This window comes from Gallinula chloropus (assembly GCF_964237585.1).
Source record: "Gallinula chloropus genome assembly, chromosome: 6".
Taxonomy (NCBI): Eukaryota; Metazoa; Chordata; class Aves; order Gruiformes; family Rallidae; genus Gallinula; species Gallinula chloropus.
In genome coordinates, this window is record NC_140091.1 from 18,871,869 (window position 1) to 18,884,622 (window position 12,754).

General features: G+C 46.1%; 1 protein-coding gene across 1 annotated transcript in view; it reads right to left on the reverse strand.

The window, feature by feature from the left end:
• Positions 1-12,754, reverse strand: part of COP1 (COP1 E3 ubiquitin ligase) — a gene marked incomplete at its 5' end in the record, with an annotated part of 130,357 nt that overhangs the window by 23,629 nt on the left and 93,974 nt on the right. Inside the window, 2 exons of the mRNA XM_084266117.1 lie at positions 9,016-9,176; positions 10,294-10,418. Of these exons, the coding sequence (XP_084122243.1) occupies positions 9,016-9,176; positions 10,294-10,418 (286 nt within the window). The remainder of the gene's footprint in view (positions 1-9,015; positions 9,177-10,293; positions 10,419-12,754) is intronic.

Genomic DNA, 12,754 nt, shown 5'->3' on the forward strand with positions numbered 1-12,754 from the left:
GGTGGTGAGACACCGGCACAGACTGCCCAGAGAGGTGGTGAAGGTCCCATCCCTGGAGACATTCAGGGTCGGGCTTGATGGGGCTCTGAGTGACCTGATGTAGTGAAGATGTCCCTGCTTACTGCAGGGGTTGGACTAGATGACCTCTAAAGGTCCCTTCCCACCTAATGCACTCTGGGATTCTATGATTCAACAGGTGCTGGTTCAGTACTTGCAAACCATGCCTGGCTCCTCCAATGACTTACTGCTTTCAGGGGGATCTGCTCCAGGACACGATACATAAAATACATGATAAAACCACCAGAAAAACTAGGGATGAGCTTCCCACCCAGAAGCCAAGAGCTGTGGAGAACAGAGTGCAGGCCTGCAACCGCTAATCCCTACGGCAAGAGAGGATGAAATGCCCACGAGACAAAGGCACAACACTGAGAACAAGCAGGGGAAGAGAGGAGCTCACAACTCAGAGCAAGTACATTTCGAGGCATCATCTGCCAAACCCAAACCCAACCCCCAAACCTTACAACAGCCTAATCAATTATTTAATGAGTGTCTCCAGAAGCCAGCAGGATATGAATCAGAGTTCAGACCAATGGGCGCAACAGCAGCACTGCAGAGGGTGGAAGGGGAAAGGAAACTATGGCTGGACAATTATTTAGTTCTAAAAGCAACTGCTTCTGCATACGAGTCTGCTCGTTGTCTCCCTCCACCCCAGTGTGCGATAGAAGGGTCACCCTGAGTATCACCCTAACACAACAGAGCTTCTATAATGCTGCAGCGTTTTGAGTTCTGTGAAGGGCCACACGACACAAAGCACTGTGCTCCAGCCTCTACCTTGTAACTTGGGATGGAGTCAGGACAAAGTCCAGGTTCCAGGAGAATTCCTGACTGGGCTATACCTGTTAAAACCCTGCCTTGTACTCAAATAAAAAGCCAATGGTTACTAAAGCAGCAGAGTCACAACAAGAGAGAAACCTCCACTTACAAGCTTAATGACAGCTGCCCACATACTCTGTAGCGCTCCCGGTTTGGAGCATGTATCATAGCAATACAATTTGGAACTGCATTGGGATGCTGTTTATTTTTTAAAGCCTAGGAAACAAGGAGAGCCTGCTTGGACCTCCACTTCCACTGGCAATGAACTGCAACCCGTTATCCGTACGGCTGCACTGCCGCGATCAGCTACTGGAACCGTAATGCCAACAGTACTCAGAGTTACACTGACCACTATGTCATTTGCACGCTTTAGGAAAGAGATGACTCTAAGGAGGACCTTGGTCCTATCGACAGCATGCTGCCTAACTCTCTTGGCATTAGAAGAGACACATTGGTAAGCAAATATCAGCTCTAAGAGTCTGAAAGAGTAAATGCTGCCTTCATTCACAAAACATGTGTGACTTTGATCTGCCTTCACTTCAAAAAAACCCCATCAACCCCTTGGCAATTCCCTGCGATTATTCAGGGAAGAAAAAAAAGCTTCAGCTTGCAGAAGGAAAGAGAACCCAAGTTTGAAAATGTAAACTCAAAACCAACGAAGAAGAAAAACCTGAGCCACCTACATTTCTTGGAGAAGCTATTCTTAAAATAGAAGCTGAAATGGTATCAGAATGCTGCAGTATCACAGGGGACCTGAACTTCTAGAGCTGAACAAAAGTGACAGACTCTTCCCCTCTGTTTGGAGTGGCATTGCAGCCAGCCCTTCTGCCTCTGGCAAAGGAAGAGTTAACAGAGGAGCTGATGTACCTGCTGGCCTCCCACTGCCAGCCCTGGAAACAACACAAGAAACCACAGAATCACAAGGTTGGAAGAGACCTTAAAGTCCAACTGTTCTGTCCTATGCTAAACCATATCCCTGAGCAGCTCATCTACCTGTGTTAAACACACCCAGGGTCAGTGATTCAAACCCCTCCCCCGTCAGCCTGTTCCAGTGCCTGATAACCCTTTCAGTGAAGAGCTTGTTCCTAATATCCAATCTGACCCTGCTCTGGCACAGCTTTGTGACATTCCCCCTCATCCCATCTCCTATCACCTGGCTGAAGAGATCATCGCCCACCTCTCTACACCCTCCTGTCAGGTCAGTGTAGGCAGTGATAAGGTCTCCCCTCAGCCTCCTCTTCTCCAGGCTGAACACCCCCAGCTCCCTCAGTCGCTCCTCGGAAGGTTTGCTCTCCAGTCCCTTCCTCAGCCTGGTTGCCCTTCTCAGGACATGCTCAAGGACCTTAATGTCCTTTTTGTAGTGAGGGGCCCAGACCTGAACCCAGCATTTGAGGTGCAACCTTACAGGGGCACAATCACTGCCCTGGACCTCCTGGCCACACTGTGTCTGATAGATGCCAGGATGTCCTTGGCCTTCTTGGCCACACTGCTGGCTTGTGGTGGAATACATCTTTTGCCTCCCGAACCCGCTAGAGGGGAGCAGTCAGAGGTTGAGGTTCTCATGGTAGTTCCTGACTCCCTTCACCCCCTCACCAGGAGGAATATTGGAGGGCATCCAGCAACCGGGGAGAGGCAACTCTGAGACAACATTTCCTGGTATTTTTTCTTCTTCTGCAAAAGACTCCAAATTAAACACTTTCTCCTAAAGCCTGTCATTTGCATAATCACATTATCAAGATGGGCTTTCACAGGGACCGAAGAGTCAACACACCGAGGTTCCAATATAATGCACGGACTGTTAATAACAGAGTATGATTCCTCCCCCTCCCCCAAAGTTCCCTGCTGTTGGATCCCAAGGGTTATGATGAGGGGGGAAATATTTTTGGTCACCCAAGCATTTCATTAAGTCTCCTTAGCCACAGGGAAAAAAAAGAATTGAGTCTAAAAAAAGCACCCGAAAAGATACAGGGATGGAAGTATATAAGCACGTTCGGCACGACAAGCAACAAACTGAACTCATGACATCTTTTATCTGCCAAGTAGAGATTATTTTGCATATGGAAAGATTTTTTGAGCAGCAGAGATGATGTGTATACATACGTCACAGGGTGAAATAAATCAAGTATGTATAGTGTATGTTTTGATATCCTGAGTCTCACTTGTTTTTAATGAAGATTTGAGATTTTTCAACTGAGTAAGGGAAGAACAGACATGAAAAAGGTGGGATGGAAGAGAAATAAGAAGATATTTACTACCTGAGGAAAGCATGAAGCAGCACAGTAATAGAAAAATCAAAGAAAACTTCTCATTTAAAGCACTGCCAATGGCCAGAGAGCAGAGGGCATGTTGAGAGGAGTGGGAAGCCAGCACACCAACAGCTGTGAGCTGCAGAGCCAGCATGCTACGGGGCTCAGACAGCTTCCACAGGAGGGAGGAAAATCTTTGAAGATTTTCAGGAGGAGGAAAAAAAACCCCAAACCCACCCCAAACTGCAGAATAAATGCGATCAAAGTCATATCTCCTTGCTTTTCTTACAAGCTGATTGTTCTCAGTCTCCTATAAACTGCTGTGCATTTCAACGGTGAGAGAGACACGATGAAGACCAAGGCAGCCCGCATTTTCAGGGTGAAGCAGGAATGTGGTACAGCACACAAGAATAACCAGCAAGAATACTGCCTTGGGAGATGCTGCACACGGATGCTGGGGGCCAGCCCTGCTCTAGGAACGAAAGGATGAGTCAGAAAGCAGCAGGGTCTCTCCCTGAAAACACTGCAGTAGGAGCAACTTGCATTGCTACCTGTGCCAGCAGCTGGTGTTGGAGGCAGGCAAGGGACAGCTCAGCTCTGATTACTCCAGGCAGGCATTTATCTGGGAAGCTTTAGGTTACAGCCTCAGTGTATCTTAACCGACATTGGAACAACTAGTTGAGGATGCTGCAGAAATGAAGCACCAGGTCGAAGCTGATAGTCAAAAATTCTCACCAATTTTGAGCTTTTAAAATTACAGCAGCAAAACAGAACAAAATAAAAATCCAAATGAAGCCTCACACTCCTTCCCCCTCCCCCCAAAAAACCAACCCCAAATCCCACTGAGTTCTTATTTCCAGGTACAAGAGACATGATCGCAGTCGATACAAGTTACATAAGAACGACACCGAATAAGCATTTGGTTATTTGGGAATGACAAAGGAGACTTCATTTTTAATGTTCATAAGTCATCCAAATTAATTAGCGCTTTAAAATGGCAATGAATCACTTTCCAAAATAATTTGTATTGGCTAAATTAATTCCAATGAAGGGAGCCAATTTGCTGATTGTAAATTATCACAGTCCCTGACTAGCTCTTGTGTATGTTGTGTACCATTTATTAGGCTACTGGGAAACAAAGGATGGCTACTTTTCATCAGCGAACAAGATTACAGCCCTATTAAGTGACCGGCTTATTGCGGTACAATTATAGGTTTCTATTTAAAGAATTCAAGCCAGACATCATTAAGAAACAAAGCTGGATGTTCAGAGGAGAAGAAAAAAAAATAAATGGAAGAAAAGCTTGCTTTCTGAAGAGACACACCAAAAACCTATTTGAAGGAAGCACTTCCACCCTCTTTGGTTAACAAAGAGAAGTTCAGACATACAAGACTAATTATGAAGATACTTCCATCATATGACAGTGCCTAAAGGTAACCTGAACCCTGGAGCCCCAGAGCCCGCTTCTCTTACTTCTCTCACTCCAAATTCGGAGTTTGGAGACTCTCCTAAACTAAAATGACTTTTGAAGAGCGACAATGAAGTGAGAAAACACATCCATGGGTTTCTGCTCTCTGGAGATGCTTTCACTGCTCTGAAAGCCTTCTACCCAAGCACCAGGAGACCTCAGCATCCATCCAGCATGTGCCAGCAGCCACCTGCTCACAGCAGCAAGATGACTTGGCTCAGGTCTGCACTGCTGTTCTCAGTGGATTTCCCTTCTTTACCCCTCAAAGACAAAAAAGCCAAATCAACATGTCCAGAAAGCTCTACCTAAGCTACTTTGCATGGCTTTCCCCTGCTCCTATCTGCATCTCCTTACCGGTATCAAAGCCCCAACATTTCTGCTTGAGAAATCTTTCCCCAGCTAACCTGCTTATCAGCAGAAATGAATACTCACACAAACAGGTACAAAATTAAATGGCTTCTTTTCAGTGATTATGATAGATTGAGCCATGCTTAATCTACATAATCAAATTGCTTCTGTGTTCAGCAGCAATACCTTTTTGCTGTCCTGGGAGCCCTGGTTCAGCCTTGGTTTCTCTTTTTTTGACAGCTTCCTTCTGAGAAACGCTAACCGTGACTGGGAAAGGGGCTACTTGAGATGCAATTATTTAACACAGATATATGAGGCACGTCTCAAACTGCAGTACGGCAAAGCAGGTCCAAACAAAAGGTGTCCCCTTTGGGGATGGGGAAAACATCACGTAGGACATGTAAGGGACAACAAAGTACAAACCAACCTCTTCCAGCTACTAGCCACATAGCTAGACAACACTGGAGTGACCCTCCCAAGATAGATATAACATCACTACCCACCTCGCTGCAACGAGCCACTATCACGCCTACGATTTCCTTTTTCCATGGAGGAGCATCCCCATATGCAAGAGCATAGTGTGTGTACATGCTAATGAAAGAGATGAATGTATTTTCCAATCAATTCCAGATTCATGTTTCAACTCAATCTGATTAATCTTGCCAAGGTCTCAGAAACAAAGGACAGCAACAGGTATATAATAAAAATCTTTGCCCGGGGAAATAAAGGGATTTGGTTCAAGGAAGGCTCTGAAATGCACCTCCATGTCTAATTCATGTTTATCAGTTCACTCAGGTCAAAAGTGTTCTGAAGCTTCTTCTACTTTAAATATCAATCAATTTTTAAGAGTAAAATGACAAGCAAGAAATGCTTTTCCCCACAAACTATCAATAAGAACTATTTTAAATATATTAAACTGCCTATTTACACCCTTATCCAAAACAGCACCAAAACCAGCAGCACCAAGTAGGTTAAAAGGGAGCAAAAGCCCAATGCAAAACACAAATAAGCTTTTATGGAGAATGATTTCTCTCTCTCATTACGGCTTTGACAGAGGTTGGGAAAAGGCACCAGCTGGACTTCTGTGGTTGGAAAGGTGACAGCTCTAACGAAAAGGTCCCTGCATCTTCCTAAGCAAAGCAAAATCCATGCCAGGGGGGAACAAAAATAAAGATGGGTTCTGGCACAGGCTGCTAGCACAGCTTGGCTTTGGCTCAGAAGGAAGTAAAAGCTTGAATTACACAAAAATAGATTTAAGAATCAATGACATTTCATCTGAAAGTTTCAGTTAAGTTTTAATTAGGATCTGAGATTTTGCATTCAAGTGCATGGAATGAAGGAGTACACATACTCCTGCCTCGAGAGATAGCTGACAGATCTGAAACTTAACTCCTTATCTCCAAATGTTAATTAAAGAACAATCTTTGAGAGCAACACCGTAGGGAAACCAGGGAAGCCTGCTCTACCTGGGCAAAGGCTGGCACATGTCCCCCCTTGGAAACATTCCAGATATTGAACTGGAGCTACTGCCCAATAACTGTGGCATGGAGACAGCTTTGAACCAGCCCAGCAAGGCATAGAGAGGAGCATGAAGTTTCCTTGCTGTGCTTCCCTGCGGCTCCAGGGCAGGTTTCCCAGCCCACGCTGGTCTCTGTGCTGCTGCTGCTGCTTGGATGTAGGAACCCTTCGGCAGAGCAGGCACGATTGCTGCTAGTGGTGAGAGGTAGGTGCAGTAACTCTAATAATTAGGAAATTAAAGGCAGAGTGACTCACCCAGGATCAAAGTCAGCAATTAAGTCAGAAATAGGCTGTGGGTTCCCCAGCTCCAGGTGACAATGCTGTGAGGCAAAGGCCTTCTCTAGCTCATCAGAGCGTCGTTACAAAACATGCCAGCTTTTAGGGATGCCTGTATATATGAAGCCTAATTGAAAAAACCCAAATAAATCTTACGCCAAATTTACACAACATTATCAAAACTGAGAATAAGTTTCATCACTCCACTGAGACTTTGTGGGCATAAGTGACCTTTGGCTGTACAGTAATTCAATTTCCTAAGTACATGTGCAAAGTCTCAGCTAGGTCAGAGGACCGCTGTGCCAATACAAGAGGGAAGAGAAATGTGTGGCTGCAGTAGTGAAGAGTACTTCTCATCTTGAGGGGGCTGAAGATATGGTGCAAGGAAGGATTAAGGCCTCTCAGCTCCATGTGTAGAGAAGAATGGCATGCACCACAGGCAGAGGTAAAACACAGGAGCAAAACACTCAGCCAGTGGCTTGCAGACCACCAGAAAGCTTATTTTTTTTTTGCTGTTTTCTTTACAAAAGAGCACCAGGTTCTGTGGCTGCGATGGGAGAAACAGGCTAATTTAAGAACCCAGGGAAAAGCAGAGGACAGATGGAAAAGAAAATGATTGGAATAGTGACGGACATTGAACAGTGCTTAATGAAGTGAAGCCTGAACGTTATTTGGCACGATCTGGATGGGCCTGATTTAAGTGCTGCATATTTGCACAGTGTTTTCATATTGGTTATGGAGAGTTGCTCAACACCTCCGGTAACTGCTCTGAAGCTTCTCAGTCACTTAAGCACGTCAACCAGGGAAAAGACTGATAAGGAGCAGACAGCAACAGAAGCACCACTGGAATTAGACTTCGCTGCTGTCCGTAGAGAAGCTGCTGGGAGGTCAGTGAGCAGGACAACCCAACCCAGCTCGGGGAAAGGCCATTCTGGGCACTCGGTTCCCACAGCTTGGGTTTTGCTATTCGGCAGAAATTACACAACAGAATTACACAACTTCCCACGGCCACTCTTCATCTGAGGCACCGCATCTGCATAGATTAAATCCTCCTAAATCCCCAGCCAGAAAGACAACAGTGACCCGACACCGCCAATTCTCATGCCCACCGTTCAAACCACCGTTTAACTCCAAAGCGCAGTTTCAGACACTGGGGTTTATATTTGTTTTGATCCAGAAGGGTCTATGCAAAGTGAGTTTACCCCAGTGACAACTGAATCACAGTTGTGGGGGCAGTTTCTTCAGAAAGAAGCAGATTGGTCCACCCTACCCTTCCAAAACACTAGCTTTGTGAACACATCATCTCAGGACATTAATTAGGCATCATTCCACTATCAGCTGCTTGGAAGACTATTTAGGATGAGCTCCTCTCCACCCACACTCAACAAGCCCATTAAGTATCTGATCTGCAAACCCTCATACATATAAGGAAGTTATTTGCTCGAGTTTTGGGGTTTTTATGAAAGGTTTTCAAGAGCACTCTGAATTTGAAAGCAGCATAGTGTTCCCAGGGCAGCACTGCGCTGAAGGGCCACTCTCACCAAAGCTGCGTCAGGTCTGCCTGCAGCATTAGTACACACACTACGTGTATGAATTCAGCCTGGGCTCACCTTCTTTACATTATCTACTCACCTAAACATAGGGTTGTATTTCAGGGAGCCAGCACATACAGAGTACCTGCAGGTGCCTTCATTGAAGCAACAATGGGATGCATTAAAAGGAGTGTGGCCAGCAGGTCAAGGATGTGATCTTGCCCCTCTGTTCTGCCCTTGTCAGGCCCCACCTGGAGTGTTGTGTCCAGTTCTGGTCTCTCCAGTATAGAAAATACAGGGATCTCCTGGAGAGAGTCCAGCGGAGGGCTATAAAGATGATTAAAGGCCTGGCGCATCAACCCTATGAGGAAAGGCTGAGTGACCTGGAGCTGTTCAGTCTTCAGGAAAGAAGCCTGAGAGGGGAACTGATCAGCATTTATCAGTATCTGAAGGGTGGGACATGGGGGAAATGACCAGCCTCTTCTCAGTGTCTGTGTGGACAGGACAAGGGGCGATGGCCTCAAGTTGGAGCCCGGGAAGTTCTGCAACAATATGCTGAAGAACTTCCCAGTGAGGGTGAGGGAGCCCTGGGACAGGCTGTCCAGGGGGGCATGGAGTCTTCTTCTCTGGAGATATTCCAGACCTCATGAACAGGAAAATACCGAGTGCCGCCAAACCCTTGGCAAAGCCATTCTGTGACAAAGCAGGAGGCACTCCTTTCGCACCCACCCGAGTGTCTGAACAGAAAGCTTACCCCATCCGGTAGTGCCCTCCAGCACACAGCACTCACAAACTCGTTTGTGTCATCTTCTTTCCGGTCCTTGTCCAGGACACTTTTGACCGTATCAAACTTGAATGTCAGCAGTGTCTTTGAGAGGCCCTTGTAGTACAGGTAAAGGGAATTATTTTCACTTCCTAGAAATCAAAAAAACCCAAACATACGATATCAGGTTCAGGCAGCAGACACAGAAATAAGGTTTCTTTGCTCTTTCATTATTTAAGACAAGACCAGACGTTTCCTCCTTGTAGTTACCGTCACGCTCACTGTGCCTTGGCAACTGGAAATGCTCCACAGCAAACTTTCACAATTCTTAATAACAGGACCAGGTTTTATTACAAGACAACTGCAGCATGCAGTGGACTCGCAAAACATACAGGTTCCCAACTGTCCCCCTAAGTCCCTGAGGGCAGAGCACCCACATTACCCCATGAAACACTGCTACACCCAGCCTGCGCAGCGTTACAGCTCCAAGGCAGGTAGCACTGTCACAGCTTTGCTTGCTGTAATCGAGTATGACAGTTTGGTCTGTGGAGGTTTAAGTAAGAGAGACTAGACAGTGTGCAGGCTTCATTTAGAAATCCATCCTGATTTCTGCCTTGCAAGCTGTACAGAGATCAGAGTCCACACAAGCTAAGGTCCTCCCTTCGGTGCTGGCACAGCTCTCATGCTCATCCCACAGCAATCAGCCTGTCACTGCTTTCCCACTAAGACCTGTGGATTTACAGAGGTTCAACAGTCCAACTTAAGCAATGAAGAGACAGAAACCTCCAAAGGGGTAGCTGTTTCGGGATGATTTGGTCTTCTAGGGAGCTGCCCACAATGAGAGCCTCAGTGCTTTGCCATGCACACTCCCATGCCAAGTGACACACATCCAGGACCACTCTTGTGGCCCAGGCCACCACCTTTCATTAGGAAGATGCATGAGGATGTGTCAGCTGAACAACTTGAGAGACAGAAGTTTTATCAGCAGTGCAGTGGCTATGTTAGCAGTTAACTTTTGGCAACAGCAAGCCTGAACTGTCATATATGAAGAAATCATCCGAGATGGGAGAAAACCAAGTACAGAATCCCCTGAGATCAGGGCTCCTTATGGCATTCCCTGGGAAGGGAAGGAGTGCATAAATTCAGAATAATCCTCTATTAAAAAGCCCACACAGCTACACAGCACAACTGCCAGTGTGCTTTGCAACTGGAGAGGCACCAGCTCTAAGCAGTCCCATCAGCATCTGCCATGACGGCTGCCCTACTTACCACAGGCGATGTAGTCTCCATTGGATGCGAGCCCTACAAAATTCTTCTCATTGATGTGACCCTTGAAGGACCGCAAGCAGTGAGGCTTCCCTACGTTCCACAGCTTCAGCTGACTGTCTGTTGACCTGAAAACGATACCTAAAGTTACCCTGATGCTGTATGGCTGCTACCCTTTGCTTGCAACCTAGCAAGCACCCTACTTGCAAGGTCAACATAGGGAGTCTCAGTGCGGTCCAGATTTATCCCAGTTGGTATCATCTGCAACTCAGCTTGAGCTTGGAAAGGTACTGTGTTATTTTAGAAGCCTGTTGAGACATGCTACATGTTCAAATAAAAACAACAAACACTTCCCCAAAGTATTACTCTTCTTATCAATCAGAGGGTCCCCCACTTTGGAGGGCCTCTGGGCCACCACTGCCTCCTTCAGATCCTCACAGATCCAGGACACACTGAATTTATCTTAAAGACTCTACTGCGTTAGACAAAAATCTGTTCCTCTCTCTGTGCTGGTGCAACACTCATTCCTGCTGTGACAGGACCTGAGTAGGAAGCAGTCTCCTCCCTCTCCAACCACCCAGGAAGCGTGTTCTCCTCCTCCTCCTGCTCAACACCAAGCAGCAGCGTGCAAAAACCTACACTCACAGTTACTATTAGCATTAAATTGATGTATTTTCCTCATGTGTAACTGAGACTGTATAGATACAGATCTCAACGCTTCCACTTTTTTCCTCACCTTGGCAGCAAAGCTAAATATTACTATTAAAATACACAAACTCCGTTGGGATTAAATCAAAATTGATGTTTTCCATTGTTCCCCCACGTGCAAACATACCTGCCTTCAAAATGTTTTTCTATTTACTGTGAGCAAACACTTTCCCTTTGGCAGGAGAAGGAAAAAAAAAAAAAAGCAGAGATAGTCTGGTCTGCCTGGCAGGGCTCAATTTGATCCTAAATCCAAGAGAAACCAGGAGCAGAACCTGCCAGCCTCCCGAGTGGGAGTGGAGGCAGAAAACATCCCTCACGCAGGTCGTGCCACCCAACCTTGCTGCTTTCTGAATATTTAGAGTTGAAGTGGAAAAAACCCAACCCCATATAAAAACCTCCCAACGTTCATCAAATATTATCAGTGACATAAGACATTGGTCCCACACCAATGTCACATTTACCTAAAAATATAGTGCAAAAGAGGAGAGATGCACCTTGTGCTACACTGCAAAGCCCTTATCTTGGTCCTCAATGACAGCTGGAATGACAAAGGAGCGATAAGGGAGCTGCTGCAAGATTTGTTAGTCATTTGTAATAATAGCACGAGGTCAGATTGGAAGGAAAGGTATGAACTTTATCTGTAATACCGTGACTTGAGCAGGAGTGCATCCCTCATCCCAGGTCTGGAACAGAACATTCAGCTTGTGCCATATCCTGCTCGCTCTCCCTTCCCTCCTCCTGGCTTTACCATCATAGCAGCAGCACAGCTAGCACAAAGGGGAAAGCCAGTAACACACGACTGCTTTTTCGGCCCCTGAACCGAGGGAGGTGCCCTTCTGTGCCATTGGGGCTGCCGTGTTTTTAAAACACTGCTTTTAAAAGCTTCAGAGTTGCTTAGAAACTAAACTTTTCCAAAGGCAGGGTAAAGCAGTGGAAGATTAATCCCTGGCCTACGAGCTCTCAGGTTCTTCTGACAGCTTCTGGTATTAGCTAACCCATCAAGACAGGCATCACACAGGCACTTAACCTCTGTATTTTAGCAGCATATATTTGAGACCTCTTCATTAAAATAAAACCACTTAAAGTCTATTATTAATGGTATGCTTTTGTGGTCAGCCTCTTCTCACAGATAACCAGCAATAGGACAAGAGAGAATGGCTGACAGATGCGCCAGGGGAGGCTCAGGTTAGAAATGAGGCGAAATTTCCTCTCAGAAAGAGTGGTTGGGCATTGGAACGGGTTGCCCAGGGAGGTGGTAGTCACCATCCCTTGGGTCAGTGGCAGCCAAGTGAGGTCACGGAGTCACTGTCCCTCAGGGCGTTCAAGGAAAGGTTGGATAAGGTACTTAGGGACATGGGTTAGTGAGTAATAGAAGTGGTAGGGGGGGCGGTTGGACCAGATGACCTTGGAGGTCTTTTTCAACCTCAACTATTCCATGATTCACAGATTCCTGTTGAGCTCTAGCCATGGTTGCATCGCTTAGGATAAGTGTGCCATAATAGTTATCTGTCACTGGACAGCAAGAAGAGGGGAAGGCCATCGATCCCACTGGAGTTACACTGCTTTTCTAGTTTCATACCCTCTCCAAAGAAACCATCATGCATGTGCTGTTCTGTCAAATCTGTCTCTCCGTAAATCAGCACCACAATCAATGTGTTGTGCTAAATACCAGGCAGTTCTGAACACCCTTGAGGTCAAAATCTAACTCTACAAGGCAAAGTAAATCAATGCAATCCATAAAACAGCTTTAGCCAGA